Below are 20,001 nucleotides of genomic sequence, written 5' to 3' on the forward strand. Positions count from 1 at the left end.
GAAAAATATGAGCATAACACGAGAGAGAGATGACTTTGGTACACAGCAGATAGCATTTACACTTTAAGTGCATTTTTTCACTGCGCTCAGTTTGAACTTTGAAGCATCATTCAAACTCCAAGACAAGGTTTTGTTGATTTTAGTGTTTGAAATCAGTCATTCAAAGTACAAGTTTGGTATCTTGTAGTTTAAATGACCAGTTTTTATAATTGAAGATGATCTTAAAAGATTAGAAAAGATTTAACAGGATATTAAGTAAACTCAAAGAATACTTCCATGGAATGCATAATAATGAACATAATATGCTGATTCACAGAAAACAAGTTTTCAAATTCTTTGCACAGAAAGACTTACAAACATACACATGACTAATCTTAATTTTGTCATGCATGCATTTGTAATATAATAGTGACATGATTCTTACATTTTATAAATAGCATGCATTATTCTTATGTTTTTGTTTTTAATATGTTGCTTGCATTTGTATGTGATGATTTTAGTTTTGTGTGTAGCAAAGTTTTTTATAAATTTCTATAATTAGTAAAAAAAATTTGTGTACATAATTGATATTCTTTGTAAAATATAAATTTTTGTTTATAATTTCATATCTTCTATTATCAGGACTTATTATACTGGCTTTACAGATAATGCTACAAAATTTTACAGAAAACAATTTTTTATTTTATGTAATATACAGGTATATTAAATAAAATAAAAAATTGTTCTCTGTAAAAACTCTGTATTGCCTGTAAAGCCAGTATAATAAGTCCTGATAATAGAAGATATGAAATTATAGACGAAAATTTTTATTTTAGTAAGAAAAAGGACATTGAGGCATTTTAATTAAATGATATTCTTTGTGTCTAATCTTTCGGTTTTTGTGTTAACTATACACAATTCCTTTTTATTTAAATATACATACATGCACAAATTTACATTGTATTAATATTTTATATATAAAATTAAAAAAAATAGCTTTGCAAGAAAAATAGATAAATGTATTNTCTCTATTAGAAATTAATTTATTTGACTAGAGGTAGGCAGTTATGTTGTCATCTTGCATTCAACTTAATAATTATAAATAATTTTTAATTTAGACATTTTAAAAATTTAATTTGGAATTGGTCATTAAATTTAGTAAGATGGTCTATTCTGCAAGGCAAAAATAAAGAATTTACATATACATTTTCAACTTTTTAATTCGATAGTGATGAATTCAATGGGCTATGTGGCCCCAGTTTGGAGCATTGAAAAATTTAATGACTTTGAAAAAATACAGAATGTATTTATACGTAAGATATTCCAGCTAGAATATAATATACTGGGTAGTGCTTTAAGATTAGAAACAAATAGATTAAGATTAAATACTATACTAATAAAAAGATATTTAAGGTTCTTACTCAAAATTATTAAGGCAGAAGATATAACAAAACTGCTGTTCATACTATATCACAAATCAAGGGAAATAGACTTAAGACGAAGTTGGATAATTCAGCTATTGAAGATAATAAATAAATATGGATTTTTGATTAAACTGTTCATGGACCGTATATATAATATGGAGCACTATAGTAAGAAAATAATATATAGAGTTATGGAATACAGTGGGTGATCGGTTAACGAACATCCAGAAAAGAGAAAGATATATGATCAGGGTGGTGAACAAGCAATAAAAGAGGGACATGCTGGTGGACATGGTGGATTTTCATCTCCTATGGATATTTTTGATATGTTTTTTGGTAGTGGCCATAGTAGAAGACGTGAATGTAGAGGTAAAGATGTGATTCATCAATTAGCTGTTACTCTACAAGAGTTATACAATGGAGCAGTTCGAAAACTTGCTGTTCAGAAAAACGTAATTTGTGACAAATGTGAAGGTGAGAATGGTTTTATTAATAATTATTAATTTTACTTATATAAAATTATGTTGTGATACAAATACTTATATACAAAAAAATAGTTGAAAGGAAATGTATTATAGACTGGATTAAGTTGTCTAAGATGAGAATTATATAAAAGAAGGTAAGTATAGTGAAACCCATTTATATGGCTTGAATGGGGACTGAGCCTGATCCATATAATCCAGCAAATTCATTAAAAACAAAACAGTTTATACATTTTATCTTATATTTCTAATTTCTTTTCTGTCGTAATAACCACTTTTTCTTTTAGACATCATTTTCACGGTGTTTACTGTACTTCACAAAAGATAAAATGTGACTGAAACTCAAGTGAAAGAATAGTAGCTGTGGATATTGAGTGAATAATAACTTACGAGGTTACAAATGATAAACTTAACATGCTAACTGTCATGATAAAAACACATTTTTATTCAACAGGAAAGTATTAATTTTTTATTATTGAAAATGATCTTAAAAGATTAGAAAATATTTAACAAGATATTAAGTAAATTCAAAAAATAATTTTATGGAATGCATAATAATGAACATAATATGCTGATTCATAGAAAATATGTCTACACTTGCAAGCTGCAAATGTTACACTCAGACAAGAATGAACTTGAGTTATTTGTTTTTTCGTGTTTATAGGTGTTCCTATTTCTATCTTTCACACTTCTGACACAGGGATTGTTTTATAATCCAAATAAACCAAAAATCTACTGCTTGATTATTTAGATCTAGTGGTTACTTTAAAAGGACATGATTTAAACTTATACATAAACTAGAATAAAGATTTAAAGCTGCTTATAATGAGTGGGTTCATAACAACAGAATTATAAATATTTTTCCAAATTATGCTTAAAATTTTAGTTTTATGAGAAAACAAGTAAAATGGCAAGGCCATTTTTAGGACAAGACTATGTCTCAGAGACTCACTACTAAGTGGGATCATTTTGACGCTCACAGCGAGTCTCATTCTCATTCTCCAATTTTCTTTGGTATTGCTGGTTTTGAGTGCAATCATTCAAACTTGCAGACCACGACCACTAGGTCATCCACGATCCATTTTTGGTGAAATTAACTTATCCAATGTCGAAATTTCTCTCTGTTGCGTGTTGCCCCAGGTTGAATTTTTGTTGATTCCTAATGAAAATTTCCTGTCTTTGAAAAGAATAATCATGGCTATTATATTGTCAAAAATTATTTTTTTATTTTGCACAAACAAAATAAATGTAAAAACAAAAATTATACATCAGAAGTTGGTGCTAGTATAATTTTATATTATAACTATCTAGTTTCAAAAACGTTCTGATGCTGAAATGAGATATCTCGGGTCAACCAGTCAAGTTCAGCAGGTTGCGATCAGAGAGATAAATGGGTTTTTTCAAAGATTCATTTGTCAAAATTCAATTTTGCAATGTTTGCATTTTTAACTTCCCAACAAATTTCTATTAATAAGCAAGAGTGCACAAATCTTGCACTCTTGCCTGTTTGTAGAAAGTGTGTTGCCATTTTGTATTTTATTTTGACTTGGTTCTCGGTTCCCTGAGTACCTATAAGTCTGGTTTTTTTGTATGCATGATTTGGGCACCAAATACTCTGTGTCAAATTACAACTCCTGACATGAACTCCTTCATACCTCTAAGGTATCCAGCCATTGACAGCAGGGTGATTTTATAAACAAGACATAGGCTCATTAATAAAATAATCCAATAAAAATCAATTTGAGGTTTAGGTTAATTCTGCCTTAGAATCATTGAGATCTGTAAGAATATGATAGTTATGCATATTAATTATAAAAGGAAACAACTTTTTAAGTTGTTTCCTTTTATAATTAAATAAGAATATTTAACAATCCTTATTATTGATATGTCAACTGCTTACCAAAATGAATTTTCAGAAATTATCTAAATTAAATTCTATGAAGACAGATGTAATACTTGAAGAAAAATTACTCCTTATGATCAAATATCAGTAATAATTATTGAAATAAAAGAAAAGGAATTTCATTGGTGCACAATTTATTAAAAATACAGTGGAACCTCACTTAACAAGCATATAATTCATTCCAGAATCTTGCTCTTAATGTGAAACACTCGTTAAGTGAAACAGTTTTTCCCATAGAAATTAATGTAAAATATGATAATGTGTTCCATGTTGAAAAAATACTCAAATATTTTACATATAACATTTGTATATTCAAAGAAAATTATTGTTAAGAAGCATGAATCATCTTCATCTTTTCCTCTAGCATGGAATGAACTAATCTGGAATGCAAATTCAATTTGCAGAAAAAAAAAAAATCACATAATATCTTTGATGAAGATGCCAAATGATATGCCAAATTCTTTGGCTATGTAAAAGCCATAATTAAATATTAGAAATTAATTAATTTGACTAGAGGTAGACAGTTATGCTGCCATCTCATATTAAATTTAATAATAATAAATAGTTTTTAATTTAGACATTTTAAAAATTTAATTTGGAATTGGTCATTAAATTTAGTAAGATGGTCTATTCTGCAAGGCAAAAATAAAGAATTTACATATACATTTTCAACTTTTTAATTCGATAGTGATGAATTCAATGGGCTATGTGGCCCCAGTTTGGAGCATTGAAAAATTTAATGACTTTGAAAAAATACAGAATGTATTTATACGTAAGATATTCCAGCTAGAATATAATATACTGGGTAGTGCTTTAAGATTAGAAACAAATAGATTAAGATTAAATACTATACTAATAAAAAGATATTTAAGGTTCTTACTCAAAATTATTAAGGCAGAAGATATAACAAAACTGCTGTTCATACTATATCACAAATCAAGGGAAATAGACTTAAGACGAAGTTGGATAATTCAGCTATTGAAGATAATAAATAAATATGGATTTTTGATTAAACTGTTCATGGACCGTATATATAATATGGAGCACTATAGTAAGAAAATAATATATAGAGTTATGGAATACAGTGGGTGATCGGTTAACGAACATAATCCGTTCCAAGACTTTGTTCGCTATCCGAATAGTTCGTTAACCGATTATCGATTTACCATAGGTTTCTATGGGAATTTGATTAATTCGTTCTGGAGACCCTCAAAAATAAAAAAAAATATATACTTTTTTACTACGTTTATTCATATGTAATAATAAAAATACATATATACACGGTCTTGCGTTTTTATTAGTCATGTTTTTTCTGTTTGGGGGGGTTAAAGAATCTATCCAATATCGATTGCTTTTCTGTCTTATTCATGATTTTTCAGAAGTAATTAATAGCATTGTAATTGTAGAGATCCCTAGGCATATTAACCTCAACTTGGTTTGGATGCCATTTTAAGACCATTGTTGTGACATCTTCCTACTTCTTCAAAAGATCTTAAATAGCGGATATCGGCATAAAATTTCAGAAGAAAATGTAAAAGAATTGTTTCTGTCAGAAATACAAAAGGCTGGAATTACAAGGGAGAGTTTCAAAGTTCGGGGGAATACTATCCGATCAGTATATACTGGGTAGAACGTCGATGTCGACGTCTCCCGCGCTCCGAAAAGTTTCGAATTGTTGCCTAAAGATAAAGGAAGACCAATCGGTATTTGTTATTTTATGTCACTTCTTGTGTTTGTTCAGTGAAGTGTTCGTTATCCGAACATATGTTCGTTGTCTGATCATAAAAATCTTTCGCGAAAGTGTTCGTTATCCGATTTGTTCGTTAACCGATCACCCACTGTACTCTACTATTCAAGACATTGAAGATATATGAAAACGAGAAAACACAAGCTGGTATGCAATAATTCTAAATTATCCAACAAAATACAAATATATACTGACAAATATAGCTTTTAACATTAAAAAGTTTTTTATACAGATTAGGTTAAATAAAAAATGGAATAAATATAAATGATAAATATATAGATTATACCCAATCAAAATGTCCAAACAGTACCAAAAATTTATCTAAAATTCATATTATATGTGAACATTGTAATAAAAGAGATAAACTTCAAATGCTCCAGATTGGGCCACTGGCTAAATATACTAGTGAGTTGGAAATGTATAAGACATTTGATAGAGCTAATGTAAACATGATTTATATGTTATATAACTATGTTAAACAACTAATTAAATGATAATTGTGATAAATTATTAATATAATTCTATAGATTAATAAATAGAAAAAACCAAAGTTGTTAAAATAATAATATATAAGATGTTAGTATTCGTTTTTAAAATGCCCTTGTAACAGGCGAAAGCCTTCTACCCCAATAAATAATTTCAGTTCAATTCAAATTTAGTACGCGATTGCATGTTTATTATATAACGTGCTATAATTGTTAATGTTTATACATAATATGTGTGAGCACAAGTTAGGAAAAATGTGTGATCACGAGCAACACTAAGATGCTAGCGTAACGAGTGCTAAACTCAGACTGATGGAGCATGCTCACAATTCAGGATTTCCCCTCTCCTTGTCACTTGTTATGCAAGTCATTTTTTACAATTTGTTTTGCTCGTTATGTGAGGTGCTCGTTAAGCGAGGTTCCACTGCATTTAAAGAGAAAAATGGACATAGCTTTTTAAACCAAAGAAAATAATGCGAAATATAATGCATTAATCTTTAATCATTATTATAGTTTGTTTTCAAAGAATCTAAAGCTTAATAAATAAGAAAAGAAGAGGGTGGAGGTATTAATTATGTTTTTGTGTATATTGATCTTCACATGTAGTTTAAAGATCATTAATTTTTTATAAAAAGACTTGTTAATGCTTCATTTTAAAACAATTTGAATATTTCATTTCTAAATATTTTTGTTAAAACAGAGTTTAACGAAATTAAATAGTTAAGATTTTGATAGAAATGATTTTAATTTATTTATGTAGGATGTTTGAGATGGAAATTTAAAATAAAAATGTTTGAACTTTTTGTAGAATGATGGTATAAAAAATTGTAAAAATGTGTATAAGTTGTAATAGGTAAGACTTGAAATCAGAATTGTTATTTACAATGTTTGCATAAATTTTTAAATTACTTCAATTATTACTGGTTTGTATTTTGTTTTGTTTTGTGACCAATAGTAGTATAACTGATTTATCCATATTTTAATGATATGGGAATTTGTATCTATAATATCTGAATATATTCATAATTATATCTAAAGTTTAAAATACAATACAAGTAAAGAATTAGGATGCCTTTGAAGTGAAGGATTATAAGTTTAAAATATTGATAATATAGAATAATTAAATTTATTTATTATTTAATTATGTCAATAGTTTATAATTATATATATTTAATTACAGGTCGTGGTGGTAAAAAAGGATCTGTGGAAACATGCCCAAATTGTAGAGGAACTGGCATGCAGGTTCGTATTCAACAGTTAGGTCCTGGTATGGTCCAGCAAATTCAAACTGTGTGTCCTGAATGTCAAGGCAAACGAGAACGCATAAATCCTAAAGACAGGTGTAAAAATTGCCAAGGTAGAAAAGTTGTGAGAGAAAGAAAGCTATTAGAAGTTCATATTGATAAAGGTAAGTATGTGTAAATTTTAAACAGAAAATGTTAATTTCATACATTCATTCAAATATTTTAAATATTTGTCAAAACTTTGAAACTTATGCTTGATGCCAAAATGGTTAAACAATGTTCTAAACAATTGTCTTTTGGCATTAAATTTTTAATAAACATAGTGTTTATTAAAAGTTACTTACCTGAGAAAAATTAGAGAAAAGCATAATTCAAACTTTTTGAAAAAGGTAGACTGGGCTGCCATTAATCTACACTTTACTGTAGGCCGAAGTTGTATATTCATGAAAAAAGGCAACAGAAAAAAATCTTGTAGTGCATTTATGTGCCATCTGGTGGTTTAAAACTTAAATTCAAATTTATGCAGTTTTCCTTAAACAAAAGTTTTTGTTCCAAGAATTAGAATCTCTTTTGTATTTCTGTATTAGACTATTTCTTCTATAAGAAGGGTAATTTGTATATATTTATAGCTCAAAATCATTACACACTGCATCACTGCAAAATAGCACAAAAAGGTTTTTTCCCTTATAGCCTGGTTCTGTTACATGTAGGTTTTACTAAATTAGCAACTAATAATTAGGGTTTGTCGGTTTTTAAAAACCAGTTCATATAATTTGAAAACCGGGTTTTTCCCAACTAAAAAACTGATTTTTGAGCCTAGATTTAGACACAAATTAATTAATTATTTGATTAAAAACATCAACATTTTGTCACAAAACCATCTGTCACAAAACCATTTGTCATAAAACTGGAATATTGTTAAATACTGAGTTTCATAAAACTAACTACAAAAACAAAAAAAAAGAATTCCCCTGCACATAAAAAGTGTCCAGTTCTCCCTATAATAGGGAGAAATCTTTCAACAATGGAAAAATGATAGAAAGATTTGTACATTTAAAAGAATTTGTTGTTTTAGATTTGAATGACATTGGTGCTTCTCACATGAAGCTGAGTATTGTAAGAATGAAGCAGTATTGTAAAATTGTAGAGCTCCTTAAAGTTTAAGGACCAATATGTTTAGTAGCTGATGCCTTAGGTCAACAAAGTTTGCATCTTGTCACCCTATTTATTAACAAGTGAAGGCATAATTGAATTCCTATTATGTGAATTGAAAAATTAAATGTGAAGTATAGTAGTTTCAGTTTTTTGAATTAAAACTGAAATGACTTCCAAGTTGTTACATGCTGTAGAGGTACAGATTCAAGAGAGAAGACAAACGGGATTAGTAACACTTCTCCTTTATTTACAAAATCCAAAAAACATTTGGACAAAGTTGTCTAGTTTATTTCTTCCACTAGCTGCAAAATCTGATATTAAGTTATCTGGACAAATATTATCAAGATTATATCCAAATTATTTTATAGAAGATGACTGTGAGGATGAAAAAGTAGCGAAGAAGAAAATCAGTCCATAGCTTTAAAAAATGCTGTGGAAAAATCAATAATAAATATATGATTTTAGAAAGGAAAGAACGATTTTAGATGATGATATGATTTTAGAAAGCAAAGAACATCTATAGATCTATTGCTCAACTGTGTCCTTATTTTGCACACAAAATTGCCAGAAATAGAAAAAACTCTCTCACTTGCTACTGAGCTAGGTTTAATCGTCTTTAAAGCATTAAATAATAAATCTAAATTTTTTGTTCTTCTGTTTGTACCATCTAATACTAAAAACTTCTTTTTTAGTGTCTTAGGACTGAACGAAGTCACTTCTTCAGGTTCTTGGGGAATAATGCTTTAAAGACAATTAAATCCAGCTCAGTAGCAAGTGAGAGTTTTTTCTATTTCTGGCAATTTTGTGTGAAAAATAAGGACACAGTTGAGCAGTAGATCTATAGATGTTCTTTGCTTTCTAAAATCGTATTTTCTTAGAAAAAATAAGAAATAAAATAATATTTTGTAGGTATTCATTATTATTTGTTTTTCTTTATGGTTTTCTATGGAGTACATTTTATAGTTTAATGTGATAATCTAGCATTTCCTTTTTTTTTTTTTTTTTTTTGTGTAGATGTTGGTTGATTTTATTTTGTTATACTTTTGAAATTTTATAAATATTAAATAAATTGAAAAGTTTTAAAATAAGTTGTAAATATTCCTTATTTCCATTTTTTTTGGGGGGGTGAAAATTCGAAAACCGGTTAAAAACAGTTTTGTAGAAAAGTTGAGATTTGAAAACCGGATTTTTAAAAACGGTTTTTGTATAAACCCTACTAAGAATGTCGTTTTTGCATAGATAACATAACCCAGGATTATCTTCATTTGAAGCATTAAGATTTACATAAAAATATTAATTTTCTTTCAAGTTGATTCTTTAATCCTTTTAATTATTAACAGTAAAAGACTGGCTTGAAGATATAACTAAATCTTCAAAAAACAGCAAGTTATAAAATATTAAAAAATTACACAAGTTAAAAATGATCAAATGCCAACCATTTATTGTAGAATTTGGAACTTTTAAAATAAAACGTTTGATAAAATTTTTCAAGCCACTTCTTTACCATTAGTTCTGAGTTGGACTGTTAAAAGGATTAAAGAATAGACTCTAAAGAAAATTATTTTTTTTTTATGCAAGTCTTTTAATGCATCCAATGTCATTTTTATTAAAATGTCTGAATAATTATGATTTGACTCTAAAATTCAATGTTTACATTGCCATTAAAATCTTAGATTTTACCTAGTTTATTAATTAGATTTTTTAATACAGGTGTATCTCAGGTTACAACCATTTCATGGTAAAACAAATCACAGATAGGACCCATCATATTCTATATTTCTATCCATATCATGATCTGACTTAACTATCCCTACCTATATGGTGCTTTGTCCATTCCAAGTGTTTCCCTGTCCAGTTTTTGTGTTGTGTGTCTAAATGTCCAGGCAAAGATCAAAAATGTGTGGATTTTAAGAAAATTCAGAAAATTATCAATAATAATTATTTTTTAACGATAAAACTGATGAACAGAAAGTCTGATAATATAATTGGCAAGTCATTTATAACAACTTTCCAGAGTATCAATCCGGATACCAAGCCTTGAGGACAGCCTTTATTTAGGGACCTGGTTCTTTTTTAAAAAAGCCCAATTTAAGATTAGCTGTTGTCTTTTAAGAAATACTTGAGCAAGTAGAAATATTTTGTGGTACTTTGGTATTGCTGATAAATTGTAAAATTGAGGGCCATTACACATTGACAAATGTGTTTTTGATACAGGATATATTCTTTTATTCCTCCATATGGACAGTATCCATTAAAAAATTTGTGGAGTGCATTCCTATATTTTGGCTGGAGTGTGGCCCATCAGACAGCAAAAATGGCTGCTTGTAGTATTAGTAGTAGTAATAGCAATAGTAATTTATGGTGGAAAGCAACATGGCATCCTTCAGGCTCAAATTGTTTTGTTTCAGTGTCTGTCATACAGTTCTGTGAATGAAAATTTATAAGTATTGAAAGTGCATGTTTATGCACCTGGTGTTTGTAGGTAAGTATCATTTTTTTTTCAAATGGTAGCCCAGCATTCTTTTTTCATGGATACTTTGAATGCAAGACAATCCATTTGATAGTTAAATTTTACAATTGGAATCCTTTTTTTAAATTTGTCTCCAAAAACGCATATTTTAAAATCATAGATTCTGCCATCAGGATACTATTGATAGATATGGGTGCCAGCATCTTTTTCTTTCTTTCATTATTGTTCCCAAATGCTTACAAACAGCAGAGCATGCTTGTGGTGGCAGAGATGCAGAGTGACCACTATTAATGAATGCAAATAGATTTAGAAATATAGAAATATTAAAAGACATTAATCTCTTCTTTCCTTGCTAACATATTGCACAATTTAACAAAGGCATCTTCTGTGGAACTCTGGGACATGAAACTTTATTGGTTGTTGCTCAAAAATTTTCCATAAGATGAAGCTTTCTTTAAATAATAATTTTAAAAAATGTATGGGAAATTACTACTACTACTACTACTACTACTAGATGAAATGCATTATGTATGTAACCTAGGGTACATCTGTATCCCAATAGAATTACTTTGATTTATTTAAGCATGAACTTCTAAATTTTAATGTAAATGTTAACAGAGTTGATTTTTATGGTTCAATTGAAATTTGCTAGGAATGGAAGATGGACAGAGAATTACATTTAGTGGTGAAGGTGATCAAGAACCTGGACTTGAACCTGGTGATATAATCATTGTTCTTGATGAGAAAGAACATGAAGTATTCCGCCGAAGTGGACATGATTTGATTATGAGAATGGAATTAACTTTGACTGAAGCTCTTTGTGGATTCCAAAAATGTATTAAAACTCTAGATGATAGAGATCTTGTGGTAACTGTCATCCCAGGTAAATATCTTTCAAATTTATCTTTTTCACTTATAATTTTGTTTTATTTAAACCTTTATTTATTTACTATGTGGTGATAATTATAAAGGTGAAATAATTAAACATGGAGCAGTGAAATGTGTGCTTAATGAAGGTATGCCCCAATATAAGAATCCATTTGAAAAAGGTCGTCTGATTATCCAATTTTTGGTTCATTTTCCTACGCAAATTGATCCAAGTGCTGTAGCCAGATTAGAAGAGCTACTTCCACCTAGATTAGAAGTAATCATTCCAGATAATGCAGAGGAGGTATGTTTTTATATTTCTATTTCACTTAACTATTGCAGGCATGTAACATCATGTACTGATTTCCAAATAACTGATCCTTCATATATGTTCAAATTAAAATTTCCTGTCAATGTTTAAAAAATATTTTCTTAAAAGTACTAAATACATTTCATGGAATTAATGTAAGATATGTGTATGTCAAATTATGATGCTCATAACATTCTATTTCCAAATGGAAATGAAATGAGTATTATAATTTGATAAAACAATAAGAGATTCAATATGAATCTGATCGAAATTTACTAGTCTTTTTTGACAGAAAAAACCATCAGTTAATCTGTCATTTTTGTAAAAATTATAATTTACCTTTTAATTGGTCGCATTGTAGAGAGAGAACTTTTTTCTGTAAATGATAGTTACTGGTGGCTTAAATTGATTAAATATTGTTTATAATAGTGGTATATTTACTCTTGAGAAAAATATTACCACCACCATCATCATAGCCTTCACTGTTGTAAACATATGACATTAAACATTTCTAAATTGATTTGCTTAAAAGACATTATACTTCTATGTTTGTTATAAATATAATACAGGTATACCTCGAGTTACATTGTTCTCGATTATATGTCGTTTGTCAAAAAGTATATGGAGAAATAAAAATCGAGTTTAAGTCATTTTATTCAACTTTATGTCCGTCTGCCACAAATATTGAAGTCATAAATATCACTAGAAAAGCGTTAAGCACATAAAATCATATTAAAATATGTACATTTACAGTAAATGTTAATATCATCATCATCATAAATCCTAGAGAACAAAACATGAAAACCTCTGTGTTTCTGTGTTGTCGTCTAATTTAGTGGTCTTTAAGTGCTCAATATAGGTGTTTTCCACAGTAGCTTCAATATCTACCGTTTGGCGTCGTTGTCAGTGCCACTCGATATTAGAAAATTTAATATAAATTAGTTTATTTTCTACTGTTGCAAGATAATTTTAATAACTGTATTTGTTATTTAACATTACAAAATCATCTTATTTTATAATGTCTTAGAGCAAATAGAGTCCACGATGTACAGTACTGTAAACGTTGCCAAATTGTAAACATGTACATTTACAAGTATGTACTGTATGTACATGAATTCATAAATTCAGATTACTTTTTTCTGTACTTTATTAAAAACTAAAATTTATTTGTTTGTTAGCTTAAAATAGATTCTTATTAACCATATTATTAAAAATGCATTTATAAATAAAATACAGAACTAGGAATGGTTATTTGTGGTTTAGCCTAGTAGTGACAAGTAAATTCAACTTATGTCATTTTTTGACTTAAGTTGCCTCTCCTGGAACTGACGTAAGACGAGGTATACCTGTATTTATTAATTCTTACATGCATACTTTAAGTTTTAAAAATAGAAATGATGCATTTAAAAAAATTTTAGTCGTATTTTGAGAATTTCAAATAATAATAAATATATCAACTTAGAATATTTATGGTAATATTTATAATTTACATAATCCTTATATCCTTATAACTATATATTATATATTATAGATAGATTTTCATTATTTTATAATATGATTAATAATTTTGTATTTTTAATATTGGCTGTTAAATTTATTTTTTTAAACTTAATTTTGTTTCTCAATTGGAATTTCATTTAACAATTACATAATCGTATGAATAATTTATATTGTACTTTTATGATTAAAATGGTTTAAAAATAATGACAGCATAATATTGATTATTGATCTTTACTGTAATATACAATAAATAAATAATGTGCAATGAATTTCACACTAAATTATAAATTCAAAATATTCATTTTGATTCAGACTGCATCTTATCTAAATTTATACAAATGAATAAAATTATCTTTTCAAAATATAAATTTTTTCATCCAAAATTGTGATTAATATCTTTAGAACTATAAACAAAATTTTATTTGGATATGTTAGAATTGAAAATATCAGAAATTCAAAATTTCTGGATTACAGTAGATGTTCAAACTAGCACACAATAACCTTGAATGTTGTTAATAATCCAGTATCCTCTAAAAAGTAGCCAATAATCCAAAATTGTCCAATGATAATCAAGCCCACTAATATTCTGCAGATCTGAATATTTTTGGACATGTGGTGCACCAAAGACCATAGATGGAAATCAGAGCAAAGGTGGGAATGTTGACTATGGGATTGAGTGTGCTGTTGTAAAAAAAAGATTCATTACATCACCTTATTTGTGTTGGGTCAAATGATTTCATTAGTGATTTCTATACAATTTTCAGAGGTTTGTGTAAAGATCATTTGGGATCAAACTTGAAAGCATTACCAGATGGCTGCAGGTTTCAAAAAGAATTCAAATCTAACTGTCTGTAATAGTGTCCATAAATGGAATCTTTCATGAGTCGTTCTGGAGTTGCTCTCCACATCATTTGGCAAAGTCAGCAAATTCCAACTTCTAAAGAACAGACATCACCTTTAAATCATATTCTTGGCTCTACAAACATTTGCAACCAACTGAATACAATTCAACAATACAATTAGTAATGAATGTATAATAAATCAATCACAGTAACAAAAATGTAATTGATTTCGAAAAGTCCGAAATATTAGTGTAGGCTCTGTCGCAGATTGTACCTTTACTGAAGAGGGATTGGCAAGAATTTCAATCTTAAATGCATATAAATAAAATATCTGAGAATTAATCATTTCTGAGTAATTCTTGAACTCGGGTGAGCATCAGATTCAAAGAACATAACATTTTTGGCTTATTCGTTCAAAACCCCTTTTAAGTGGTTATAAAAGTGACTGATTACATCTGGAAATATTGCTAATGTTAGCTTCTTATTGAAAAATAAATATTGTAGCCTATATAGAAAATCAGTGTAAGAGAAAACTAAGCAGAAGATTAGTTGTAAAAAAAGTGTTATTTCAGCATAACACAGGTTTTAAGCTGATGAGAGGTTGTAGATACTTATAAATTATGCAAGTTTCTCATCAGAAATTGAATCACTCCTGTCTGACTTTTTGGATAAAAGAATTCATCTGATAAGGATGAGTTGTCATTAAATTCAACAGCATCCAAATCATACTCAGATATTTATTAGCACATCCAAACTATTTTTTTATGATAATAAGGGATGAGATGTGATTCTCCTTAATGTAACTAATTAATCAAAAATACTGAATATTGAATGCATAAAATTTTATAGTCAGCTTGTTCTATCTTGTTTAATTGCCTGTATAAAAACCAAAATGACATCTCTAGCTGCAAGAAATAAAAAGATTAATTCAGAAAGACAGAGATCATAAATAAGTTTGACCTATAGGTGAAAATATTGCTACTTAGAACTGCCAGTAGGAATTGTTCTAATAATGATAAAACAAAAGCAGTTCCTTAAAATTTTAAGATTTAGTAAACAATGGGCTTATAGGTTAGAGATGAACCTTCTGGCAATTCTAGTGTTAATTCAAAATGTGCTGTAGGAGTACCAATTATTGGTTCGGTGATTATTTAAAAAAGTTTCATACAAAAATGGACATCACTCAGGCATGATGCTTTCAATGATAGTTGGCTTCAAAGATTCAAAGAATGACATAGCATTTGAAATCTGAATAGTGTAGACCACTCAATGTGGTCTACACTATTCAGATTTCAAATCTGAATAGTGTAGACCACATAGTGTAAACATGATCCTGTGATACATTGTCACAGGATCATGACAATGTATCCTGTGAAGAGGATTCTTCTGTTGATGAAGATCACCAGCAACATACAAATAATTTTCCAACTTGAATCTGAACAGTCCAGTGGTTCATTTTTAAGAAAGCTGAACTGATGATGATGAACACATAAGTGAAAGTGAAGTTATGAGTGTTTTGACTGATGCTGAAAGAATTGAAAGCATTACAAATCCACAAAACTGAAGAAACAGAAAAGAGCAATGGCTCTACTGGGCAATACTGAACTCTCTACTGAACATATCACAAAAGTCAAATTATCAGAAAGAAGTGCTATTAAAATATATCCAAAGTGATGAATCTTCACATCATGCTAAATAACTTCTATGAAAAGAAAGTATAGAGCTAAAGCAATTCCAAATAAATACTGTGATGTGTTGGGAAAAATTATTTATATGCACATGAATCATTGTGAAGGTTGATGTTATGTAATAACACTTCACTCACATGGGTAGTTCTCCACTCTTCAGAGTTGTAGGCTTTTCCCAAGCTTGAGTCAGTCCATTTTTTGTTGATGTACTGCCAAGTTTTCTCTTTCTATGTCTGCCTTCCACCATTCCTTGAACTGCAATTTTCATCAGTTTCCCTGAGAATCCTTTTATATGCCCAGCATATGCTGTTTTTCTTCTGGGTGCTGACCATCAGGTTTTTTTTCACGAAATATACTCATAACCTTCTCATTGGTTATTCTAAATATCCAACTAATTCTTTTCATTCTTCTAAGACATCTCATCTCAAAGGAATTTATCTTATTAACTTTCTCTTGGTTTATTGTCCATGATTCTCATTCCTATGTAACTACACTCCAAATCATTGTTTTTATTTTTAGTTTCAATTTTTAGTATTTTTAGTTTCAATTTTTTGCATACATTTCTATCTCTTAATACTTTGTGAAAGCAGCTTTAGCCCTTCTTATTTTGTTTTTAATTTCATAATTACATCTGTTATTCTCAGTTATCCAACTTTCTAGGCACTGGACACTTCATTGTTAAGCTTTCTATAGATTTTTCAATCACAGTGAAGTCATGCATAGTAAGATTACACATGCTTTTTAATCAGGCTATAGATAATAAATAAATTGGAATCATGCAGTAGTATGTGTGCTGATACAAAATTTACAACAATTCTTCAATGTTCAGATTTTATATAATTTATCAAATTTTGTGAAAATACAAAAAATATCTGGCAATCCAACATTTTTAATAATTTGTAGCACTTTAGGTTATAAAATTAAATTAAATTATAAATTATGTTGTATATTTTATTATTGAAATTTTGTACAATAGCTATCGACATTTTTAAAAGTGTGTTACGCTTAGTAATTTGTTTATTAAAACAATTAAAAAAAGGAAACAAATGTACTGGTATTCGAAAAGATTTCTTCATTTTCTGCATAAAAATTTCTTTTTAAATAATACCAAAATATTTTTAATAGACGAAATTATAACATTTTTATTACTTTTATTGTTATTTTATATTAATATAATTTTTTATTCAGGTTAGTTTAATAGAATTGGATCCCGAGCAGGAAGCTAGAAGACAACGTACGCATAAACAAGTGTATGAAGAAGACGACGACTATGGTCATCAACGTGGCGGAGTTCAGTGCCAGACTCATTAATTCTTTTTCTTTTCAAATATAGCTGTAAGCCTTCGTGATACCTATGGCACTTAAATTTTATGCACTTTAAAATGAACAAATTATATAAGAACATTGTTTATTTATAATAGATTTGTGAAAAGTTGGAAACGGAAATCGTTGCATTGAATAACTGAAACGAAGTTACCTCTGACAAAATTTCCATCTTGTTGCTTTAAATAAATTATTGTATATGCTAAAATATTTGGTTTGTGTTTATAAGATTATTTTATTAGATAATGCTTCCTACAGTATTTATATTAGTTTTATATACATATATAAAAATGTAATTTTTGAGGTGAGCACCAAAAATCTTAGGGTTATTGTAATGTAACTAGTTGTAAATCCACATTGTTTATTATATATATATAAGTAATTATATACAATATAAATATGTTTGATTAAAGCTGAAGTGAATACTTTTAAAACAAGTATTCATTTGACTTGTGTTCTATAAATCTCCAGTTTGAAATGTAAACAAACAGTAATGTCAGTTATATCAAAATTTTGCAGTTTTTCGAAATTCATATTAGAAAATAAAGTAACATTATGTGATTTATAACTGTATTTCATGTGTATTTATTGCAAGTTTGATTTAAAAAAATATTGAATCTCTACAATATCCTTATTTATAAACTGTAAATACCGTATTTAGAATATTTTATGTATTACTAAGAATCTGCAGTCTCCATTTATAAGTATGTTGTAAATTGTGGAATTTGAAAATAAATCGGTTCCATAATTTTGAATTTACCAGTAATTCTAAAATATTCATATTTCATTGCACACAACTTGAATAATTTGGGTAATAATAATGGGACAGTTTAATAATAGTAGTACGGAGTAAGATAACTGAAAAAAGTATCTAAATGCACATCGAATTGGATTTTTTGGATAGGGATATTCCCTTTGCTATATAAGCACTTTAGTAAAGCGTATTTAATATTAAAGGGATTGATCAGTATAGGAAAGTGGCCAAATTGAATCCCTATTCTGTATTTTATCATTTGTACCAGTTTTATCGTGTTTATTTTATATGGTCTTTAACAAAATGAGTTCTTCCATGTTTTCTAATACCCAGCATAACCGAATTTAACTTACAACCGATCAGATTTTCAAATTCTTCAGAAAACTGACAAAACTAGTCTCTGAGAAAAATGTTGCCTAAGTCGGATCTGTAATAAGAATGAATGTGAAACGAAAGGCCTTTACATTTTTGTTTGCCTCTTCCTTTGGATCACCGTACTTCATTTTCGAGCCTCATCAATGTAGTTTTGGATACACCAAACGCCTTAGAAACACATTTTCCACCTCACTCTTTCTAATTGCTTCTATGCATTTTTTCATTTTTTGGTCATCCGAGCTTCTACGGGGACCGATTACTTGAACATGATTTCAAATTACCTTAATTGGAAACAAGATTTTTTTAAAATTTGAAAGACGAAAAACTTGCGGGTCCTATTTAGGACTTACTATTGTTATATTTGCAAGCTCTAAAAGTTTACTCAGAGATATTTTAACAAGCAAATATCATAGTTATATACAATATCATTTACTATTTATAAAACTACAAACGTGAAACGATTTTTCCCTTTTTGAAGTGTAACAAAATCACAGTTTTATGGACGCATTCTGACAATTACGCCAATAACAATAATGGCGTAACAGCGCGAATTAATCTTCGGCTTCAAAGTTGACTCTTCAAAAACAGAACACCCGTTCATATCTTCAGTTTCCATCTTGTGGCACCAGGCTGCAGCACCTAACCAACTACACTGTAATGTAGGGGTCTGACTTACTGTTAGTGATCCGAGTCCGGTTTTGGACACTCCTCTATAGCAGTGTTTTTCAACCTTTACCTCACGGCACACTTGAACCTATAATTAAATTTCTTCCGAATAAATCACGTGATTTAAAGTTGTGTTTGTAAGCATTCTATCTTCACATTACTTTCTACTTAACCTGAAAGGGGACGCCAAATTGAGTCTTATGTAATAGTAAAAAATTTTTTAATAATTATATTACTATAACATTCATATTTATTTTCATTTTCTACATAAAATTCTACAGTGTATATAGGCATTACCTATATTCTTTGGATACACAGACTTATTGTCCAACAAAACAAAATATTGTGGAGTTATGGGCGAGCGGGTACTCCTGCTGTCCATTAATTAATTGTTTGTAGGCAAAGAAAATGCATTAAAGATCTATTTTCTTTACATCGCTGTATTATAATTGTAAGAAAGTGGCGGTAATGTGAATTCTTACAATTATATCCTCATTCGATGTTTCTAGTTGATGAAGTGGAAATATAATGCAATTTTATTTATCAAGCTTTAAGTGTTTAATTGTCTAATATTTTAAGTTGTTTTCGTAAATTAACGTAAGTATGATTTTAAAAGTTTTATAACAACAAAGCATGAATCCTCTTATACAAAAAAAAATGTTACCCGTTAATTTACTGTACTTTAGATGTCTGAGTGAGGGGAATAACAAAAAAAAAAAAAAAATATTATCTGGTGCCCAAAATAGAAAACGTAGGCTGCAAAAGAGGATCTGTGTCATCAACTGTC

At 28.7% G+C, this 20,001-nt stretch overlaps 1 protein-coding gene across 2 annotated transcripts; it reads left to right on the plus strand.

Annotated features, from left to right (window-relative positions):
* Window positions 1-1,626: 1,626 nt before the first annotated feature.
* LOC111612838 (dnaJ homolog subfamily A member 1-like) lies at window positions 1,627-18,099 on the plus strand. 2 transcript variants are annotated; one of them, XM_023354104.1, is made up of 6 exons: window positions 1,627-1,877; window positions 7,201-7,428; window positions 11,542-11,772; window positions 11,861-12,060; window positions 17,285-17,431; window positions 17,518-18,099. In XM_023354104.1, the coding sequence occupies exons 1-5, from the start codon at window positions 1,715-1,717 to the stop codon at window positions 17,405-17,407; spliced, it is 945 nt and encodes a 314-aa protein (XP_023209872.1). In that variant the 5' UTR covers window positions 1,627-1,714; the 3' UTR covers window positions 17,408-17,431; window positions 17,518-18,099. The 2 variants fall into 2 exon arrangements, with proteins under 2 accessions (XP_023209872.1, XP_023209871.1); XM_023354103.1 differs by having other exon boundaries at window positions 17,285-18,029.
* Window positions 18,100-20,001: the final 1,902 nt, after the last annotated feature.

Source organism: Centruroides sculpturatus, unplaced genomic scaffold, assembly GCF_000671375.1.
Source record: "Centruroides sculpturatus isolate CEXI.00-Female unplaced genomic scaffold, Cexi_2.0 scaffold1712, whole genome shotgun sequence".
Taxonomy (NCBI): domain Eukaryota; kingdom Metazoa; phylum Arthropoda; class Arachnida; order Scorpiones; family Buthidae; genus Centruroides; species Centruroides sculpturatus.

Excerpts from the sequence above, each read along its gene's own strand:
- LOC111612838 (XM_023354104.1), top strand. The coding sequence starts at position 1,715 with ATGGATATTTTTGATATGTTTTTTGGTAGTGGCCATAGTAGAAGACGT. Across the intron at positions 1,878-7,200 it reads AATTTGTGACAAATGTGAAG|GTCGTGGTGGTAAAAAAGGA; the intron begins GTGAGAATGGTT and ends ATTTAATTACAG. Across the intron at positions 11,773-11,860 it reads TGTGGTAACTGTCATCCCAG|GTGAAATAATTAAACATGGA; the intron begins GTAAATATCTTT and ends ATAATTATAAAG.